The following is a 23800-nucleotide window of genomic DNA, read 5'->3' on the forward strand; positions in this document are numbered from 1 at the left end:
TTATATATTTACGGTAGTGCTTGATTATGGCTTGATTTTTATGGTAGTGCAACATCTATATTGTTACTCCTAAGTCCTTATGTGTGAGCAAGGCACCTTAAGGAGAGCATTCTTCCCCATTTACTTCATACATCACTTTGAACCGGAATATATTGTTAATTTTATTGCCTTTATATCACACTTTTTCCAGTTAAATAGTTATATGGATGTACATTTCATGTTTTTATGTGTTTTGTGTATATTAAAAAAAAATACATAAAAATGGTGCATTGAAAAATAAGACACATTTATTGAAGATACTTAGAGATTGTCTGTGGCATCACAACAAGAAAAGTTGTGATCAAACGACAACAATGATTACTAGTACATAAATTTGCACATTATGACACATTTCACTGCCTTTTTCATGTCAATACAATATATTAATGCAGACAATAAAAGCTGTTAGAAACATCTAATTCATATATTTTGTTTTTTTATTGAAATGTGATATAGATTGTCTTTTACAACAGCATTTGTGAAACATAATTAAAAGCCTAATTACTGTCACAACTGTATTAATAACACTAAATAGTCTCATGGCACTGAGCACCGTAAGCATCTGGTGAATGGAGTGTTTCATGCACCATTCTGACACTGACACATTCTTACCTAATAAATCACGTTTCATTCTCAACGTAATCTGTATTGGCACTGGCATTGCCAAGTCATGCCGACGTATCACTTTTAAATTGGACAATCAGCCATTTTATGCCACTTTACAATAATATTTCTCACGTTCCATCCTTTAGCCTGTCAATTGTTCATTGAAGTAGCAATGCTATTTTGACAGCACTTACACAAAGAATGTGACATCATCTTTTTACAGCTGTGTTACTTAAGTGAAAATTTATAAAAACCTGATACCACTCAATCTAAATAAAAATGAAGCAACTGAAACTCCCCACATGGATATGTAGAAAGAAAAACATAGGTAGTAATGCCAATTTCTGCAAAATGAAAATCATAACAAAAACAATGAATATTCACTATTCAAAGAAAGACAAAGAACAAAAACATTCTTAAAAGCATGGAAAATATTAACCTAGTGCATCTAACATATATCATTTGATGTATTGAGAACTAATCTCCAAAGAGCTCTTAAAGATCTTTCAAATGTGGTCCTTTGTCAATATTAAAGGAACATGACACACACACAAAAAAACATTTTCTTAATTTTATTATATAAATAAAGTCTTCTGTGCATGATACAGACCTTCTAAATGTATGCTTATCATCTAAGCTGATGTTTGAATTGAATGCTTGTGACAAGTGTCCTTGCTGGTAGCATGGACACAGAGCTATTGGGTAAGCCCTGAACCGGCCACAATGGTGGTAGGAAAGTAACTAAGTATGCTGACAGTTTTTCTGTATCATAGCACATTGCAGCTGGTGCTTATGCTTGCCAGAAAACAGTATTTCCATGAAAAAAATGGAATCTACAGAAAGGCAGCAAACAATATTTGCCTCACTGGTTTTTTAAAAGTAGTGAGCATGACAACTCCATTCTCTGTAAAAGCAAAGTTTATTTATAAGAGGTTCTTATGAAAAATATTATTCATTTCAGAAGTAGAATCTATCTTACTCCTTTTTAAGAGGCTTCTTATTCCTATCACCTTCCCAGTATAACCAGTATAATGAGAAAAGATACAGGGCAAAACAAACCAGAAAGTCATAATGGTACATTAAACCTGCAAACACTACAAACATAATAAAACAGAAGACTTTGGAGCTTACATTGTCGATTGATAAAGTGTTGGAACTTATGTTGTCTGATTCACCTGGCTTTTCAGAAAGTGGCTCTTGATATTGTTTTCTATTTCCTAACTTGCCCTGTTCTTTAATTTCTAAGGTTTGTGGTTGTATTTCAATATCAGGGATACTGTTTGAAATGGATGAAGCTGTCAAAGTCTCCTCCTGGTTTGGTTCTATGTTAATGTTTTGAACTTTACTAGCTGTCCTATTATGCACTAGTGGCCTTTCTGGGAACGCCACACATTCCATAGCTGACTCATAAACTCTGTTTTCATTGTGTAACTTTATAGCTAGGTGTTCACCTTTAGTACCAATATCATCTGTAAATTCTTCTGAAAAATGGGCACTTGACCTGATAGAATAATCTACATTTAAAACACCTTCATCAGCTGTGGTCACATTACTGCAGATCTTGTCACAATAACTTTGTGGCTGGTCTTCTTTTGCACCTGCACAAATTATGTTTTCGTCACAAAAACAATTTAATATAGATGGGCTTGCCATCACACTGCCTGCTATGTCTTCTGTTCTTTCATCTATACTTAGATCATTATCCACAATTTCAGCTCTAACCAGGTCTGTGTGTACCCCAGGATCAATAATTAAGTTTCCTTCTAAATCATCACTTAACATTTGAAAAGGAGGCTCACTACCTATCTGTGATTCTTCTGTTAACTTGTTGCTTTCACTTTCACCCTTACCCATATAGCATCTCATCCTATGATCATCACCCTGTGTATTTATTTCACTGTGGCTTTTCTCTTCTGTCATCACAGCAATGATGACTTTCCCTTGGTGTGGAGGACTTTCTGATATTTCACTACTTTCATGTGGCATGGTATCTCCTATATTTTCTGCGTGAGTATAGTCCAAGGTACCAGCAATCTGAAAAATGTCCTCAGGCACATAGTCTTTTTCTGTGATTTTGTCCATCTTGCTTAGTCCATGCATGTCCGTTGTTTCCTTTTGACCAGTAGTAATTTGCCTCTCATTGTCTTGCAACAAAGGATACGTAAAACTGTGTAGTTCTTTTTGACAATCAGAATGGTTTAAAGGTGTCTTGTCAGCTGGATGATTGTAGTAAGTAGATGTGGAACTATTGTCATCTAGTGGAAAACAATATTGTTTGGCTATTGGCACAATGTTGGTATGTAGAAGAGTCAAGTCTGTATCTTCATGATTGTCTACATTAAGTTTTTTATCTTGTTCGGTACCTTGACATGCTGTTTCTGTTTCTTCACTTACAAAGGCAGATGTATTTAGCAGTAGCTTATTTTCAGTGGATGCATCATCTGTGCCCTTTTGTACCTTTCTAATGAGAAAGGTATCACTAGGAAAATTTAAGTCAGATATTTCTTCTGGATCTATAATACTCTTTTGGAAAATAGTATTGGTAACAAACCCATGTTCCGTTTCCCAATTCTGTGATATTTTACCATGTGCGTCATCTGTGGCACATTTTTCCTCCTTACTTCCAATGTCTTTACTTACCATTATTATATCGCTTGACATATAAGCCAAATTATGGTGATTTTCTGTTTCCCTATATTCTGGAATTTCTGCTTGCTCAGAATTTATACACTCTTTATTGTTTGGGTAAAAATATGAATGTGGATTTGCATTGTCATCCAAATGTCCTGTTAACTGCAATGATTCTGTTTGCACAAAGGAAGCTGTTTCTGCAGTTGTGTTGTCCATGTCACTAACTGACAAATTGTTCTTTTTGTTAAGGATTAACTTTTCAGTGATTTCATTGCCTGGTGGTGGACCTATATCTTCTGGTGGTTGGCCTACTAATTCTGTACATTCTTCAGTTACGGTTGAATCACTCAATGTTATAATTTCGTTGTTCTCTGCTTCTTTTTGTAAAATGGTTGAAACCTCTAGTTTAGGACCAGCTGCTGAAATACTGCCAAATTGCTCAGCTCCCAGAGACTGTGCTGTTAAATCTGTTTTATTAAATTCTTCAGATTCCTGTAAATTATCAGGTTTAGAATGCTCATCTAGTGTCAACGGTCTAGTTTTGTAATCTTCAAGACATTCCATTGATTGATGTATTTGTTCCTCAGTTTGAAATCTGGGTTGTCCAAGAACTTCATGGTTATATTCATCTTCAGAAGAAGTGATTCTAGTTTTCACAAAGTGTTGACTCAACTGAAATGATATAATAATATGAGGGTGTTTTAAGACAACACAATCATGCTGAAGTGTAAATTAGTTATTTTATAAAGAAAATTATACTTTTAGAGTCTTCATGTTAGATTGCATATCAAAACTCCTGTGCTGTAAAATAAGGTAGGACTCAAGTAGTTAAAGTAATCAAGAGGATTATACACATAACTGGGAACTCTCCTGCTCTGGAGGCTCTAGATATCAATGCTGGTTGTCAGACCTCCAGAACAGTATGTTGAGATAGGAAATGTTGGTTAGCTCCAACATGACATTCATTCCATGATTTTTATGTACATTTACCAAAAGCAAGCAGGTTAATAGAGTAACCACATTTAGCATAATAACATAGCAAGCATATCTGTTAATAAACTTTGGTTACCTTGAGTATTGCCTCAGCTATATAATGTTTATTATAATGTACTTCATTGAAATAAAATAGAACTATGCATCATTATTTTTCTCTGCATTTACTTATAATTAGTAAAGTACTGACTTCATTAAATTAGAATTTTTTTTTGTAACTGGAAGGTGCACAGGTTGAGATACACAAGGTGTGGTCTTGTGACAACCCACCATTTCCAAGGCAAATATTCTACTTGCCTATGGGATGCAGACAAAAAATAATACTAATGAACCTAGGGATTCTCATAAATACCTTAAGTACCTTAACATAAATTCACCTGACACTCAAGACTATAATTTCTATCATTTACGTTTTTACACAGTAAATTATAACCAAATGTCAACCTCTGAGTAAAGCTTCTCAGAACATCAATACACACCTTTAGAGACCACCAAAGGTTCCAAAATCTAGGTAAGGAAAGTTAAACACTAGCTTATGCTGGCCAAAATACACCTACACTAAACAAAGCAGGAATAAACAAAACAAAGAGACACAGAGAACGTAGAAAAGGATTTAGTCTCTAAAAGCAGAGTTGTACCTGGAGTACAATGTGTGTGAAAAAAATACAAAAATGTTTACTACCATAAAGTTTGACAAAGGCTGATGGTAGAACTAGTGCATGGAAATGGTTAAAATACCAGCATTTAAAATAACTTGGCGTGTCTAGTTTTTAAAAATATATGGCTTGATGGGGTAAATTGCATTGGCCGGCTTCAAAGATACCCGAAATAGCACATGGGGCAGAATGACCAGCTTTGGGGAAAAAAATGGTTTTGAAATAACAAAACGCTAATGGTACTTACTGCCCCATAACGTGCAGAAAAAAGCAAAAAAACATAAAAACCTAATGGTATTTCTAAACCCAGGACAAATAGTAGAATCTATTTAACAGGTTTTTTCATTAGTTTTTGCAGATTAGTAAAAGTTTTTTTAATTAAAATCACCATATTTTATCATTTTTTTATAGTAAATTGATGTCCTGAAAAAAACAATATATAATATGTGTGGGAGCACGAAAAGGAGAAATGAGAAAATCACAGCTAAACAGCCATTGTCCCACAACGTACTACGAGTAAGTAACAGTCTTGTCATTAAGGGGTTAAAAAAATAATGTTTTGATGAGCGTGAATTGAATTGGCCAGCTTCAAAGGTGTCCCGAATAGGACATATGGACAGGGTTACCAGATTTGAAAAAAATGGCTTTGAAATAGCAAAACCCTACTTGTACTTATTACCCTATAACCTGCAAAAATGAAAAGCAAAACAACCCATAAAACATTGGGTATTTGTAAATTCAGGACAAATGTTAGAAGTTATTTAGCTTTTGTAAATGATTATTTTTCAAATAAAAATGAGAAAAAGTGTTTTTATTTTATAGTAAATAAAATATGATCATAATAATGGCATCTAAAGAAAGCCCTTCTAGTTTTGAAGCAATATGCCGTATTTGCTCGATTATAAGACGACCCTAATTATATAACAACCCAACAAAATCTGAATATTAATTTAGGAAAAAAAGAAAAAGCCTGAATATAAGATAACCCTATAGGAAAAAAGTTTTACCAGTAAATGTTAATTCCTATAAACTATTTTTTTTTAAATAAAAGCTATGATTGAGAAAAATATGTTGTTTTTAATTCCTTTTATTTTCCAACCTGCCCCCCAGTTATGCACATCTACTCCCAGGCTTGTCACTCTGCCCCATAAATTCCTTAAACCCCCTATGTGCCACTCTGCCTCCAGAAATGCCTTATACCCCTTTATGCCACTCTGGCATTTAGGGGTTAAAAGGCATATTATGGGGCAGAGTGGCATATAGGGAGGTATAAGGCGTTTCTGTAGGCATAAATGCCTTATGCCCCCCATTTAACACCCCCCCAAAAAAAAACTTACCGATGCTTCTGACTCCCGGCAGCGTGTAGACGTCTATGCGATTCACGTAGACAACTTCCACTGCAGCCGGTTAGCAGCGGGGGTTGTCTGCGTCCATCGCGCAGACCTTCCCCGGCTATCAGAGAGAATTCCCCGGTGAGGGGAACTCTGATCTCTGACAGCTGGACAAGGTCTGCGCGATGGACGCAGACAACCTCCGCTGCTAACTGGAAGGAGGTGCGGCTTGCAGCGGGGGTTGTCTGCGTCCATCGTGCAGACCTTCCCCGGCTATCAGAGAGAATTCCCCAGTGAGGGGAACTCTGATCTCTGACAGCCGGAGAAGGTCTGCGCGATGGACGCAGACAACCCCCGCTGCTAGCCGCACCTCCTTCCGGCTGCAGCGGAAGTAGTCTACGGTAAGTTGGGCGGGGGGAAACAGGAGGATCCAGGTCCCCTGCAGCATTGCGGGGCATCTAGATCTTAGTCTCATAGTCAGACCTATTTGAGGTCTGATTATAAGACGACCCCGATTATAAGACGAGGGGTATTTTTCAGAGCATTTGCTCTGAAAAAAACTCATCTTATAATCGAGCAAATGCGGTATAACCTATGTGGCTACACTAAATGAGAGAAAATTACAGCTAAACACGAGCAGTGCAAAAATGTTAAAACAGCCTCTGTCATGAATGGTACAAATAAAGACCGTCCATGGCTCGATAAAGACCGTAAGGTCGAAACGTTGCCCATGTTGCTGAATTAAATATACCTCACTGAACTACTGGAGTGCTGAGCGACTTTATTTGTGAAATTTTGGGGCGCTGGGGGAGCCCAGTTCAATCACCAGAAATATTGGAGTGCTGTTCTGCTATTTATACATTGGTATGAATGGTACAAAAAGAAAAAAAACAGCCCTGTACTTAAGGGGTTAAACATATCCCTAGGGCCGCAGCTGATCTCTATGAAGGAATGACACTGTCATTATGCTACACAGTAATGTATAGTGTTTTGGAATTCCGTCAGGCATTCCTTAGATTGTGTAGAGTGAAACATGTTGATTGCCAGGGTTCCACCCTGTCAGCCCAGACTCAGTATTTATTTAATAGGTTTCCTGTCTGTTGCAGCCTCTAGAGGTCACCTGCGAGTTCACAGCACTGTGTAGACTAACAACCTGACCACCTGCATCTGCTTACCTGGGTGCAGCCCTCCCCTTAAATACAGACTTATTCCACCATTCTGGAACAGACAGGGGACAGATTAAATAAATACAGATTCCGGGCTGATGGGGTGGACCATGACAGTGATGAGCAAATTTATGGCTATGATTATGTACCTCCAAATGGTAAAAGCTTTTAAGATGGATTTTCATACTGCTGCTATGTTTGCTAGGATCCTGTTTCTTCTGACATGGTATGGTACACAATTTATTTGCAAGACAAAGGCAGGCAGTTTTAGGAGGCTACCTAACTTTTTCAGACTCAGAAGCAGATACAGTCATATTGGTTGATTTAAACACTAAAGAAAGGTTACTTACATTTTAAGCACTGTTAAATTTAATGTGTTGTTGGACAGTCGTTACAGTTAAAATGCCAGATCGCGCGACCAGGCATTCCCTTCCGGGTTGCATCACTGCTGACTTCACCCGGAAGTTCATCGGAGGACAGGATATCCCCTGCAGGGTTGGTCTAGACCCTGCTGGGATATCCGATCGCGCTGATGATGCACTGATCATAGACACTGTGAGTCCCAATGCAAGCCTATGGAGACTTGCATGGAGATGTGTGTGATGTGTGATCGGTGCAGGGGGATCGCAGCTTCTCACAAGCTGAAAAGATTTTAAAAAAAATAATACAATTTAAAGAAAATTTTTAAAATGTGTTTAAAATTAGAGTTGCAATCTCATCATACCTAATGTAAAAATTCTATATAAATGAGGTATATATGAAATCAGGACACTTGAATTGATACATTTGGAGTGGATTTTCCATCACTTTACCAAATTTTGTGAGGATTCAGATGGGAAAATATATTTAAAAAATTAGAGTTTTTTTCAAATTTTTGCTAGTTTTTACTATATTTCTCATCCTAAATTTTCAGCTAATTATGTAACTGTGGTATCCAAAGAAAGCCCTCTCTCTCCTTGAAAAAACAATATATAGCTTACATGGGTAAACTATTCGCAGGAAAGGGGAATAATCGCTGAACTGACATACCGCAAAAATGGCAAAAAAAACCCTTGGGACTGAAGGGGTTGGCTTTAGTTTATAAATGTGATGATGATTTAATTAAATTACCAAAATAATTACCAATTAATTAAAATATAGTAATAAATTGGGTGAAATGTCAACGTCAAAGATGAAACAGTTTTCCGTCATTCATAATGTGCCATGTGCCCTTTGTAATATTTTTTTTGTATTCTGTGCATAGCTAATTATTATAATAAAGTTTTACTATTTTACAGGCCAAATGTTGTAAAAATTAGGAATTTTAGTTGTGGATGCCAACAGGTCGATCACTGGTAAAGTTCAATAAACATATTATTTTAAAAACTATAGCTTAATTACTGTTCTATTGACATTATTACAATTAAAAACAAGTAGGAAATACAATAGAAAACAAAGATACGAAAGATATATTTTTGGAGTAAATTACAATCCAACTTCAAGTCATATTCAGGGAGCAGACTGCCTATGTAACATGTGGCAATCTAAATTCAATGGGTAAAACCTGTAACCATTGATACTTATGCCAAAGGCAGCCAACAATCTCATAATTGTATCTTTAGACCTTTCTAGTTGTGTTCCATTGACTTTGTGAAGTTTATCAAATTATGGAAATATATTTATTTATATATATATTATTAATGGTTAATTTGCTGTGTGAAAGTAGCTGACTGTCGTTGTTATGAAAATCCTGCAACAGTTTCTGTCTTCTCTTTCACATGTCAGAACCATCATTTCTGTCTTGACTTTATGCATACTTATTGATAGCTTCCTTCAAATCAATGTAAAAAAGGTTCAGTGTCCCCATACTTTATGCAATTTTTATGTGGTAGCCCACTCCAACTTATCTCGCTTGTGTGTTTTCTGGAAACTCTCAGTAAACTATAAATAGCAAACTATCAGTCAAAGAAAAGTAAGAGTGTTAATGTATCTGCAAATTCTATTTTAATGACCTTCTGCCAACTAGTACTCAAATGCATTTGAGCTTTCCAGTGATGCCAACTGTCAGGATTTAACAGTGAAATGCCTATGTTTTTTTTTATATTCATAACTGACATTTGCATGATCTCAGTAATTATATGCAAATCTTACAATTTCTTCTTTTTCTAACATAAGGTGCATGCTACTTGTCAACTGCTCAGCTGTCTTGTGAGTTAATGCCTGTGGGTTTCAAACATACTGGATGGCTGTATTTGAAGAACTCATATTGTTTCATTGTTAGAGTCACTTAAGTCTATGAAGAACGAATCTAAATCACAAATATTTCAAAAAATATATAGTTAAAATAAAATTCAACAAAATGGTCAAGTTTCATTTTAGGACTTTATCTAAGCCATTTACAATGTGTTAAATTAATTAATTAGTTAAACTCATTGTGATGATGCAAATCATTGTATGACTGTCAATGATACAAGGTAAAACTTTGGTATTTGAGGTTATCAAGAGCTAATATTTGCTATTTTAAAAACCTAAGACATTGGAAAATGAAATTAAATACAAACAGAATTTGTCAAGACTTAGCATTTATCTTTTAGTAATTCCATTCATGTGATATAAATAAAAAATGTGTGGATTTTTCCCCACCTATAAGGAGAATCAAACTCAAAACACAAGATTTGTTTAGGTGAAAAATATATAAGTTATATTCTAATTTTACTTTTTATTTCAATGTATCTGAGTTAATTAAATATGATGAGGTCAATTTATAGATTTGTAATTCAAATGAAAAATAATTATTCACAGCTATTCTCAAAAGGTGGGTTGCTCTGGAAAACCTTTTGATTGATTTGATTGCATTTTATTATGGTCACATTAAAGTAGGTTTAACTGTACTATATTGGACACAATTATTTGTGAAGAAAGAAACAGAAAAATAGGAAGCATTAATATAGTGACAACCATATAATAAAAATACATATGTATTTTGTCTTTACTCATACAGCTTTATAACTTTCTTTGATTTCTATTTTTTGCATAAGATGTGACCTTTATTCTTTGGCAAGGTAAGAAGTCTTAGTGTAATATCTGCAATTTTATTTATAAACTGTCCATGGATTCTGAAAGGTTGGGATTTTTTTTTGTCCCATTGCACTTCAGCCTTACCAAATAATACCTCAGCTCTGGTAACTGTTTTGCATTCTTCCTGACTATGAAAGTTGACAGTGAGTGGAAGGGAAGACTTCTCAAGTATCAGTGGGATAAGAGATAGAGAGACAGAAAGAAGAAGAGAGAGGACAGAGAGGAAAGAGAGTAAGGGAGAAAGAGAGAGAGAGACTCCAATAAATTAATCTGTTTAGCAAAAAAAAAAAGAGGGTTAAACAGTAAATTGCAGAAATGTAACAACCTTATACAACAATCAATAATACAATGTGTAACTACAGTGTGCTATGACCTTTCTTAAATGAGATGCCAAAAGTAAGACCACATTTTATTAACAGCATGCATGAACTCAACTTCGGCTTGTTCTAGCGGATATCAGAGGACTATCTTTCACTAAGTATTGGATTTACTTAGTACATTTCAAACTAAAAAAATATCCTTTTACCTCACATGTGTCTGAATACGGTAATTTCTATCTATATAGCACAGGTTGTATTCAATGACTTAAGTTAATTACAACAAAAAATGCATGGACTTGCTCTTGGTTTACTATTACCTTGCAGGCAAATTTAAAAAATGTTTCAGATTATGCTTTTTTAATATAATTAGTAGAAGGCATGTCATTTTAAAATAGTTGAAAATTATGTTTCCACCATGATTTCTGTTTTTGGGGTATATACCAAAGTATAATATAACCTTGTTGACATTATGCAATTACATACAAAAATTAAAGATATTCACTCAAGGTACCAGGTGATAATTATTTTAGTTTGTATGATCAGCACTACAGTAGTAGATTTACATTAAAAAATGTAAACTATATATAGTAAAATAAGTTATTGCTCCCATGCTTTTTAATAGTGCCTTGTCAATTGAAATTGTTGAATTGATGGTATAGAATGTCAATCAAACCATTTTTCTGCCTAAGGTTTCCTCCAAGTTAAGTTATCCCTTTATGTCCTGTAGCCCAAAATGTGGTAATTTACACATTATGGTAACAAAAATGAGAAATCATCTCACATACAAAGGGCAACATGCAAGAATTTTGTAAATATCACTGGACACTTGCTGTTACTATACAAGAATTCAATAGGAGACTAAGGACATGTGGATCTATCAGTATTGCTGAAGGTTCTTTCAGAAATTGCATGGCATTGAACATAAAAGTTATTTTTTCCCTAGTAACAATAATCTATATTTATTTTGTATGGACTCAGTCATTGAGATCTTTTTTTGGTGCAAAAATACCAGGAAATAGAATAAAAAGAAATGGTAATTAGCAAAGAATTGAACAAAATATGATTTAAGGGGAAAAAATACAATTATCCACATGTGCTTAAAAATATAAAGTGAACAATAGATTAATTCCCTATTAAACTTGATAAATAGTAAGAATATGTTTAATGTGCATATTGTAACCCACACAATAAAGCTAAGGCTTTGTAAAACTGTAAAAAGAATCTGTTAGAGTGCACAAAAAAATCTGTAACAATGAAATACCTTCCAACAAAGAATGAAATGCAAGAGAACAAAGTTTCTATCCTTATCATTTTAAAAACACATTGATATGAAAAGAAAGCAAATTACCCCATTTTGTAACAATTCCATTAAAACAGAAGAATTGAAATATCCAATATCCACAAAAAAAGACTTACAAACAATTCCAAGTTTTTTTCTGCATCAATATTCTGTTCTCTACTTTTGTCTTCCTCTTTGTCTTTATTATGTTCCTTGGGGTCACAGTGAGAATATATTATGCTAGGGATGTAAAGCTCTGAATGAAATAAAAAAAAAACCATAAATAAATAAATAAATATATAACACTCATAAGAGCTTAGAAAAAGAAATTAACATGTAAATTCGTTTACCAGGTTATCTAGAGATCAATACAATATTTGTTCAGTACCTGTTACTCCAGATTTCTTACTTTCAAGCATGTCAACTTCTTCATCTTCTTCTTTGCTATGAAATTAAAAATTGAGTTAAATAATGCACATAATTATGACACACACATTTCATTAAAATACATTTGGTTTGACCCTAAAATTATTTTGCTAGAATTCATATTTTTCTTATGAAAATTTACAGTAATATATAATAATATGTATACAGTTATTCTCGTAAACCCAATTGATTTTGGAAAGAAAATGAAACCCAAAAAGTGAAACAAAATAAATCATCAGTGTTCACAATAATCATCATTGTAATATGTTTTGTATTTTAGTTTTCACAGTCTGAGGGTAGAGGTATCTAAAAATTACATTACAAAATACATTAGCCCATTTTATTGCAAAAAATAATGCAATATTAACAAGTTGCTTCCGATACTTATGATACTACAGTTCAAGCCACCTCTTGAGGTAATAGATTACATAAGTAATAGATTGCTCTTGAAGGATATGTTGGTACCATTCTTTATTCATGGCTGTGTCCTTAGGCAAAATTGTGAGTGAGCCCACACATGAATGGTCTCAGGATGCTTCAGTGTTGGCATGACACAGGACTGATGGTAGCGCTTACCTGGTCTTCTCTGGATAAGCTTTTTGCCGGATGTCCCAAACAATCGGAAAGGGGATTCATCAGAGAAAATGACTTTACCCCAGTCATCAGCAGTCAATCTTACTAGCCGCAATATCCTTGCCTGTGAAGCCATTTTCTGTGCAAAGCAATTGTGACAGCATGTGTTTCCTTGCAGGTAACCATGATTAACAAAGGAAGAACAATGATGTCGAGCACCACTGGCGCAACTACCACTGCAACCCTTTTTTCCTGTCTCCTCATACTGGTTCAAAATAGTTTAGAAAGGGCTCTTCCGACCTGGACCGCACTGATCCAGGTCGGAGGGGCCTTTCTAACCTTCTTCGAACCGGCACGGAGAGACAGGAGCGTATCAGGGGTCACGTGACCTGCGGTAAAACTGAGGCAGCCAGGGGTAAAGCTGCAGGAGCTGTGAGAGGTAATATTAATTAATGCATTCTCACAAATTCATTCACACAATTCATCCACACATTAATTCATTCATTTTCTCACTAATTCTCACTCTTTATTTATTTCAATACTCTTACTATCCCCTTTCTAACTATCTACCCCCCTCTCCCTTCCTTCTCACTATCTACCCCCTCTCCCACCTTCTCACTATCTAACCACCTCTCCCTCCCTTCTCATTATCTACCCCCTCTTTCCTTCCCTTCTCACTATCTACCCCCCTCTTCCTCCCTTCTAACTATCTACCCCCTCTCCCCCCCTTTGTAGTTCACTTAACTTGTAGAGGTCCTGTGGTGGGAGCTCGAGGCCTCTGCCTCACTGCTCTGCCATGGTGTGCACTGCTTCATTGCTGAGCACTGGAAAGTTACGTCATACTCTAGCACTCAGCACCAGCACCGAGCTAGAGGCCTTGCAGAGAAGAGTGAGGGGTGCCCCTCTCTCCCCTCCGTGTAAAAAAAAAAAAACTTGTGTGTGTGAGCATGGATGTGTAATTGTGTAAGTGGGTGAGATGGAGTGTGTGAGTATGACTAAGTGTGTGTAATTTGTGTAAGTGTGTTCAAATATGTTGTATGTTGGAAGGGAGGGCAAAGGGCAAGGATCACACAGCCTAGCTGTTGAAGTTGGGGGGCCCAGGGCAATACTTCACACCAGGGCCCCCGTGGCTTCTAGTTTCACCCCTGGGAGGGGACATGAATTTTAGTTTGCATTTCTTTGGGTTTCTTCACTCTCACTTACTTTTTTACACACTGTCACTCACACATATATAGTACTGAGCAAAGGTTTCGGCAGGTGTGAAAAAATGCTGTAGAATTCTTTAAATTTAAATCAAATCAATATTTGGTGTGACTACCCTTTGCTTTCAAAACAGCATCAATTCTCCTAGGTAAACTTCCACAAAGTGAGATTGCTGAAGAAAATTTTAATGTCAAAAATCATATACCTTGGCATGACTAAGCACAACAAGACACAAGGCTGTTATACTGCATCAGCAAGGTCTCTCCCAGGCATGCATTTCCAGATGTTCTGCTGAAGCCCTTTTAACCCCTTCGGGACCGGGACGCCATGGTTACATGGTAGCTGCAGACCGGGGCATACCAGGTACGTCATATCAAAAAAATTCCCCCACGTCGCCACAATTGTGGTGATCGGGAAAGATTTTGTTGGCTCAAAATGCAATCGCCGGCAAACTGGCAATTGCATTTTCAGCTGCCACAGGCAGCCTCAAGGAAGGGGGTTGTTTGTTGATTGGGTCACCAGGCAGACCAGCAATTGCAAAAATGAGCCCCAACAAGCGCTTTGATCACTCCTACAGGAGTGATCAAAGAGACTCCTCTCTGAGGCAGCTTCAGGAACAGGGAGAAAAGTTTCTTCGGTCTCCACATGAGTGTGGAGACCAGCCCCCCACCCCCTCCCTTGCTTCCCAATTGCTAAATTAAGAGCAATCGTGGAGTATTAACCCCTTCAATGCTGTGATTGTAGGGGCATCAGTCAATGCTGTGATTCAATGGAGCATCAGCATTGAAAGAGTTATTTATTTATTTTTAATTTAAAAAATAACAGCACCGAGGGTGCTTCCAGGTCAAATGCTGTGAGTTTAGTAACTGCTGCAGAACTAATCAAAGTGGGCATATGATGATCAGATCACTCCTGGCCAGTCACTGATTATTGATTGGTCTACCTGATCAATGTCAGCTGCCTAAACTTGTCACTTACAAGTAATCTGATAAACATACCAGGGAACTTTTTGGGTTTGACCACTAGGAGCACTACTCCTCCGGTTCTCCGGGTCAAGACCCGAATCCTCCGGGTTGCGGGAGCAGGGTCTTGACACGCCCATTTTTTACGTTAAATGGGGATGTTTCCCGCTGCCGTCTGCTTTTTCTTTGTTAGACTAAATTTGGAAGGCGCCGGTGTGGAATCAGCTGCATGGGACAGGCCAATACGCCCCCAACTAGATTCCCTGAGCTGTCTAGTTTTAGGAAATATATAGTTTTAGGGGGTTAAAATTAAATATGGGATCCAAACCCTGCTGCTTACCCGCAGCAGGGATAAATGAAAAATGATAAATGTCCTGGGCGACATGAACAGCGCATCCGTGCGCTAAACCTCGAATATAGGCCGCACTCCCACTTTAGAGCCCTAAGTTAAATTTAATGGCCTATATTCAGGCCAATACGGTACTTATATAATTTATATATATCCCCCCATATAAAAGCCTTGCCATCATGGGAACTGCTGGTCATGCTAGGTGGGGCTTAATGCAAAGTGCACTCATCATTGGAGCCTTGGCGTGTGACTGATAATTCACGCCAAGGCTCTGGCACATAGTGTAGTGAAGAAAGGTACTGTCATTTCATGTTGTGTGCAAAGAGGAGAGGGACTGCCAGATGATATTGTGCCAGGGAGGATGGGCTTCTTCACAGTATTGTAAGAATTAATGATGTTCTAGAAAGGAGGGAGGAAGGGATGTTTTAAGCAGAAAGATGGGAGGAGAGAGTGAAGAGAGAGACAGAATAAGGGGGGATGGGATTGAGAGAGAGAGAGAGAGAGAGAGAGAGAGATAAAAAAAGTTCTCTTTTCTGTACCCTCTCAGCTGTACTGAGTAAAAATTAAAAGGAAACCTCTGACCTCCTCAAGTTCCTCAACTATCTTCAACAGGGCTGTGTGCCTGCTTCAAATTGCCCCCAACCTGGCCTTAATGATAAACATGTCAGTAGCTTGGAAAGTGGTTCCAAGAATATTTATATTATTTAAATGGTCTTTTTAAAATAAAATGTATAATTTACTTCGGACGTCCACAATGTATTATCTACTCATCCACTTTACAGTATGAAGGAGGAAACATATTATAGTGTAGGGAAATATACAATATTTTACCTTCTAAGTGCACAGCAATCCAGAAAAATATTATTTATTATTTACTTGCTTAATTATCCAGGCATTTATTTATTTATTTTTTGTTTAACATATCAGGTCTGTAAAGATTCCAGTCCTATTCGATGTTCCTCATCAATTTCTATGGATTTGTCTGTGCCCTAATCTTCTTTTTCCCCCTCCAGATCTTTCCTGTGTATCGTCTGGGGCAAGTCAGATTCAGCATGCTTCCCTGAGGAACATGACTCAGATAATGTCTCAGGTTTAAGGGTGAAAGGTTATTGTGGACTCAAATTTCTTTGGTTTGGAAACTCAATATAACCCTGACTGAGATGAGCCAATGCCTCTAATGAGGTAGCACACTGAAAGACAGATCCTTTCTTTTTGCTCAGGCTTACAAAATATTCTATCCTTTGTAAGCATTTTTCAAAGGGATAAACAAGTTACAATCAGAAACTAATGTCATTTTGTATTGATTAACAGGCATGAATTAAAATAAGAAATATGGCAAAGTTATGGCTTTGAATATCTATGCAATATCATATAAGTATTAATCCCCTTAATTATTACTCTGGTTTATTCACTAAACCATGAAGGTGTTCACTGACGCCTGTATATTAGGAAGTGCCAATCAGAACAAGTTTCCGCTGCAAGAAGAGATTTGTTAGCCCTGTATAATGCAACTTTTGCAAATCTCACAGATGTAACTGTATATTTTGCCATGTAAACATCACATCTTGCAGAAGAACCTTGATGAAGTTGACATTTCATAATGTATATTGTAATCATTGACGTTTGACCTGGCTACAACTCATCTGCAAATGCAGTGTTAAGTAAACTAACCTCTTGTAGAGCTACTTTGCTAATGTGCCACCATTATATTGGTACTAGTCATTTGTCTCTAGAATGTACTATGTTACTTGATATTGTTGTTTTCAATTTTTTTAAATGAAGAAATGGTGCCTACAGTATTCTCCACCTTGGATTTCAGTGCCGTAAAGCTGAACTCAAAGATGTAGAACATGTATTTGTGTGTTTCTTGCGCCAAAAACCATTATCTAGGAACACAATAATTTTTTTGGTAAAATGTTACCCTTTTCTGTAGATCTAATTTGCTAAAATGCTCCCTTAGACAACACAAGGTTTCTCACCCTCCATACTACTATTCACTATTGTATTCTAGTGTGGGTAAGATGCAAAGATGAATTAAATAGTGGGTTAATTGGACTTCACCCTCAGTTCTGGGATGTTTGAACATTATGACATTGGATTGTGTCCCTTTCAGAAGAGATAAATCTGTCAATCCTTCAATTCAGTGTGTGAGCACTGATTGCAGGGGAAAGTTCTGGACTAATTCCTGACCAGGAAGCCGTTGTATTGCTTTTATTTTGTTATACATGTTTCCCCTCTGTTTTTTTGCAAATAAGTTTTGTATATTTTTAGATTTACTGTTCAGCTAGATAAGTAAATGTTAGGGGTACTAGGTTGTTTTTAGCTATTGCCAGATACAACAAGGCCTGCATTTTAGAGGAAGTGTGTAATGTGAGAGGTAAGGAAACACAGAAGTCTCAATAATGTCTTGCACAATTTATATTCTGATTGGCTTCTTGCTGATTTATTTCAAGAATAGACAGCCTGGTTAGTTATCAGAAAATACACATTAAAAATGGTGGCATCTATCTACAGTAAAATCTATAAAAATACCAATCATTAATAACACTTATATATGTTAACTACTCTGTGTGATCTTTCATATAAGATTAATTTATGTTGCAGCATTGCTGAATCTTTAGTTCTAAACACATTTGCATAATCATTTCATTGTTGAGGCAGAATGAGGCCATAGCCTACAGTGGATATACAAAGTCTGCACACCCCTGTTAAAATCCCAGGTTCAGAATGAGACAAAGATAAATCATGTCATAACTTTTTCCACCATTAATGTGACCTATAACGTGAACAATTCAATTGCAAAACAAGCTGAAATCTTTGAGGGGGAAAAAAACTCACAATAACCTGGTTGCATAAGTGTGCACACCCTCTTATAACTGGGGCTGTGTTCAGAATTAGATATACCATGGAGCACAGTGAAGACAGTCTTCATCAAGTGGAGACAATATGGCACAACAGAGACATTACCAAGAAATGGACGTCCCTCCAAAATTGCTGAAAAGACGTGAAGAAAACTGGTCAGGGAGGCTTACAAGAGGCCTACTGCAATGTTAAAGGAACTGCAGGAATTTCTGGCAAGTACTAGCTTTCAGCATGACAACGACCCAAAGCACACATCCAAATCCACAAAAGCATGGCTTCACCAGAAGAGGATTAACGTTTTGGAATGGCCCAGCCAGAGCCCAGACCTGAATCCAATTGAACATCTGTGGGGTGATCTAAAGAGGGCTGTGCACAGGAGATGTCTTCGCAATCTGACAGTTTTGGAGAGCTTTTGCAAAGAAGAGTGGGCATATATTGCCACGTCAAGATGTGCCACGCTAATGGACTCAAAAAGACTGATTGCTGTAATAAAATCAAAAGGTACTTCACCAAAGTATTAGTTTAAGGGTGTGCACACTTATGCAACCAGGTTATTGTGAGTTTCTTTAATTTTATTTCTTCTTTGTCTCATTCTTTAAAATCCCAAGAACCTGGCATTTTAACAGTGGTGTGTAGACTTTTTATATCCACTGTAAATGCTACTTCAGATGATCCTGGGTTGCCAGCTGACACCAAGGAATAGAGAGGAAGCATCCATTGTAAAATGTATCACAATGTATTTGAGTCCATAGACCACAAAATCAAAACAAGGGGTACATAGACAGGCACAGAATCGAAACACAGGCTAGACGCTTAACGCGTTTTGCACAAGTAAGTGCTTAATCATTGAGGCTGCTTATGATTAAGCACTTCCTTTTTTTGTTTGGGATGTGTTAATGTATCACTGTAAATAATGCCCTTAAAAAGTTTTTGTAAATTAAATACATTCTTATTCTAATTTAATAACTGAATTCCATAAATAGTTATGAACATGTAATAAAGTTAGACAAAATGTTACTGCCCTTAGCCGCTCCTCTAACCACACGCTTTGGCAATTTGAAATTTTGAAAGGAGGTATGCTCTAATTATACAGTCTTGACCCATCACATTTTCATTGTAATACTGTTATAGCCAGATTCTCTGTTTTTAACATTTTGACCTCAGCTATGAGTCAGTATATTCAGTCTCTGGGCAAAGGAGTAGGGTTAAGGTTACCTATTCCCTGCCCAGATAATACCAACTCCTGCTCATGTTCCAACCAATACCTGCCCACTTCCCAGGTCTTCGGAGTCTAACTGAGGTTGGCCGTGCTCCTGTATGTGGCTAGTCCTTCCCCTTAATCAAGAGCACACACTTTTCCTGTTTCATGTAATGAGCAGGCGGAAGAAATCTCTGGCCCCAAAAATGTGTGTGATTTGATTATTTTGACTTCAGTGATGGGCTTACCAGTTGGTGTTTACATGATTATTTATGCATTAACAATGTTTGAAAATTTAGATAATCCAAAATCTTATATGAGGTGTGGATCAAGAAGAGAGTCACTTGCAGCATGTAAAACAGTTATATGTAATTTACTTATATGATTTATAGAATAAAAAAACATAGGCTCATTCTATAGTCATCCATTATCTACTGTACCAACTACAACTGCATCTAGCTCTGGTCTATGACATACTTCATGCCGTTGTGAGTATTACTCCTTACTATTTTATGCCTGAAAAAAATAAAGCTCATACTTTATACTCTGAAGAAAAGCTCCTGTTCCGTTTTCTTTTTTGCAGGAGATATGAACGTTTCTGAATAGTGATGCCCCACAGAGTATATTATGTGTATGTTACAGCATTGGGAAGAGCGTCGTTTGTCCTAATTTTCTACATCTAGATCCTCCCTAGGTGTATGCATGGTATTGCATAATCCACTCAGAGACTTGAGTCTCCATTTGAGTTGGGATTTAGGGCCAGGTATAAAATAGTTAGTGGGCATATTTTTTAATTAAATAAAATACATATATAAATGAAAGGCTGAATGTATATTAATGTTTTTTTTATTTTGGAAAATAAAATTCATTTCATTTTAACTATCATTTTTATTTAGTATTTATTGTTTAATTGGTTTTATTATTATATTATTATTATGATTATCTTCTGAAATTATCTCCCTGCCTCCTGATCAATTCCTTTCAATTTAACAGACTTGGTAGTCTGCCGTTAGCCTGAGACTGGAGTGTTACACAACGATAGTTAAAATGAACAGGGCAGCTGTGTGGGATACCTGAGCACGATGGGGCCACTGCACTGTTGGTACCTGCCTAGGGCTATACCAGGGTTTATATGAGTAATATTTGGGTTGAAGCTCCAACATATGAGCTCCAACATTTGATACTTGCAAAATCAAATTAAAAGGCCTGTTATGTCAGTTACAAAGAGCAATGGAGTTTGATGTTCCCTCACATTTTTATGTTCTGCAAAAAACTCCATTACATAATGAAACTGTAAAGAGAGCTTCTCATCTTAGTGACTCTTCACATTGGAACCATCAGGATGTTTTAATTGTTCTAATTTACATAAACTAATGCCCACAAATATGTTTCATTAAGTGTTACTATTATCTCCAGTGCTCTTGAGAAAATAAATTATACTGTTTTAAAACACACATTTTTTGCAATAAGCATTTCTTATTGCAGCTCCTATCATCATCAGCTGCAAGGTGTAGTCTGATTGCCATACCCTACTTTAAAATAAGATTTTAATGCAGTATCTTATTCAAATTGGTGTGGCAATTATGTGCTGCAAAATCTTATCAATCATTTGTGATGCAAATCTTAGACTTGAGAATTTTTCAAATTCCAGTTTAATATTTCAATGTAACGGTATGCTATATAGTAGTAATTCTGCAAATAATATTCAGCATTTAAAAATGAAAACAAGACTTGCACAGTGTATAATTGCAATTATTTTCATATTAATAAATATATTGGACAATATATTGGACAATAAAATATATTTTAACTGTCCATTCTTTTTGTTTCGGCAATATTGTGTAAATTATTTCAAATACATTTTTTGTTTTTTTTTCAAGCAATAATGTTCCCCCTGTTACTGTGTACATATCTGTCTTACCTTAATGAAGGTTTTAAGCAACTTTTCTTGTATTTGTCTGCAAAATCTTCAGCCACTTTATTAGTTTCCACAATCTGTTCTTTCTTGTGACATATCAAGATGTAGTTTTGTCCATCATTATTATCCCAAAATGTGCCAACTGGTGTTTCAAAACATATACAGAATTCGACTTTGGCTCCATCATTCTGATAAGGTGCCACTAATGAAATATTGAAGAAGAATTGATCAGTGTCACCATTACAGGAGTCTGGAACATATTCTGCTAGCAGATCATAATAGCTTTGCCAGTTGTCAAGTGACATACGTACATATACTTGTTTCTCATAAGACATATTAAGAACTCGTATAATTCCTTTCATGCATGTTGTCTTTGGAAGGAAATCCACTAATTCTAGCAGTACTTTTTTTGAGAACAGTTTTTCCATAATTCCATCACTTGAAGGTAATACAAAACTGGGGGTAAGAAAGAATTCCTCTATTGGTGTACTTTCTATCTCAAATGTATGGTTTTGTGATATAGTCGGTACTTCCCAAGTATCAAATTCTTTGACAGAAACAAGATCAAAACCGAATGCATCTGCAAAAGACACTTTTCTAGCCACTGAAGTTGGAGGTTCCAATTCTCCCTCATCTGAAGACGCAGAGCTGCGTCGTCTTGGAAGTGGAGAAAATTGAGGTTTGATTGCAGACTTCACATCCTCATCATCTGCACAAGAATCCCCTGTGGTTGGGGCTTCTGATAATTGAAGTTTACTTAAATTATTTTCTTCCGAATTCTCCATTGTGTGTTCAGATGTATACAGGAGAGGAGAAGGACAGCTACTGGCAGCTGACATTTGAGACACTGTGATTTAGGATAAGGATTCATGTTACAGTTGACATTGCAAAGAGGAGTCAGGCCTATTAATAAGTGTGGTGGCTTGTAAACTATGTTGGCCTTTTCACTAAATATTTTAAATCTGATACCCTTAGGAGACACTATCTTAAAAATAAAATTGGGGATTTTTTTATAATAGTAAAAATAATAGTTTTTTGAAACAATCTTGCATCACCTAACAAATGCATATGATTGTGTAGTTTAGATATTATACACTAGTTTATAAAGAAACTATTTAAAAGTAATTATTTGAAAACTGTATAGTTTTCAAAATGTGAGTTTACAATACTTGACCATAAGGCCCTGGAAATTAAACGCTTTTGTGCATCACATGTTAGAGATACTACAAAAAGTAAAGGAGCTTATTCAGTAAAGTGGGAACTTGCTTCTGTAAGCACTGGCATAACTACAGGGGTTGCAGGTGCAATGGGGCCTGTGCCTCTAGGGGGCCTGGTAAGACCCTGCGACACACACACACGCATATATATATATAGATATATATATAGATATATATACCGTATTGGCTCGAATATAGGCCGCACTTTTTCCCCCCAGTTTTTTTCTTTAAAAAAGCACCAAAAAAACATGCTGCCACTCTGTCTCCCCCCCCCGAGATATGCTGCCACTCTGCCCCTCCCGACTTACCAGAGCAGACTCCCGGGTGTCTTGCGGGGCCGGTGGGGGACATCTACGCAATATGCGTATACAACTTCCGGTGCCGGCACCAAACTTTTAGGGTTCGGCCTATATACGGGGGCGGCCTATATCCGAGCCAATACGGGATATATATATATATATGCGTGTGTGTGTGAGCATACATGCGCACTTGTGTGTGTGAGCATGCATGTGTGTACTTGTGGGTGAGCATATATTTGTACGTGTGTATGTGAGCATGGATGTGTAATTGTGTGTGTGAGCATGGATGTGTAAGTGGGGTGAGGTGGAGTGTGTGTTAGTGAGTATTAGTAAGTGTGTTTACATTTGTTGTATGTCGGAAGGGGGAGCAAAAGGTAAAGGGAAGGCACAGACAAGTTTTTTGGTGGCAATTTTTGCACCAGGGCCTTGGGGTTTCTAGTTATGCCCCTGTCTCTAAGTTTAATGAAAAGTCAACCCTAACATGTTTCTGCTTCATAAATGATTGACCCACAATTTAACTGTGCTTTTCGTAAGTGTAATATACTTGCAGATGGAGTTTACTGAGATGCCATTTTATAAGGTGGAGTTGTTCGTGACTGTAACTCACTTGCAAACTCTAACTTTATCATATAATCCTAATTTAAAACACGAAACCAAGAATTGTACAGCTATAGTAATGAACCTTCGTCCTTTAGCTCTTTCAAGGGCAACTTAG

At 36.6% G+C, this 23800-nt stretch overlaps 1 protein-coding gene across 1 annotated transcript; it reads right to left on the minus strand.

The window, feature by feature from the left end:
• Window positions 1-265: 265 nt before the first annotated feature.
• PPP1R3A (protein phosphatase 1 regulatory subunit 3A) lies at window positions 266-22408 on the minus strand. Its single transcript, XM_053463678.1, has 4 exons — window positions 21573-22408; window positions 12467-12522; window positions 12216-12334; window positions 266-3948 (listed from the first exon to the last, which is right to left on the minus strand). The coding sequence occupies exons 1-4, from the start codon at window positions 22406-22408 to the stop codon at window positions 1621-1623; spliced, it is 3339 nt and encodes a 1112-aa protein (XP_053319653.1). The 3' UTR covers window positions 266-1620.
• Window positions 22409-23800: the final 1392 nt, after the last annotated feature.

Source organism: Spea bombifrons, chromosome 4, assembly GCF_027358695.1.
Source record: "Spea bombifrons isolate aSpeBom1 chromosome 4, aSpeBom1.2.pri, whole genome shotgun sequence".
NCBI classification, from domain to species: domain Eukaryota; kingdom Metazoa; phylum Chordata; class Amphibia; order Anura; family Pelobatidae; genus Spea; species Spea bombifrons.

What these genes read in the sequence shown, in the direction of transcription:
- PPP1R3A (XM_053463678.1), bottom strand. Translation starts at nt 22,408, where the DNA reads ATGTCAGCTGCCAGTAGCTGTCCTTCTCCTCTCCTGTATACATCTGAA. An exon ending in TGCTTAAAACCTTCATTAAG is followed by an intron (nt 12,523 to 21,572) that starts GTAAGACAGATA and finishes TTAATTTCATAG; the next exon opens with CAAAGAAGAAGATGAAGAAG. An exon ending in AAAAAAACTTGGAATTGTTT is followed by an intron (nt 3,949 to 12,215) that starts GTAAGTCTTTTT and finishes ATATCATTTCAG; the next exon opens with TTGAGTCAACACTTTGTGAA.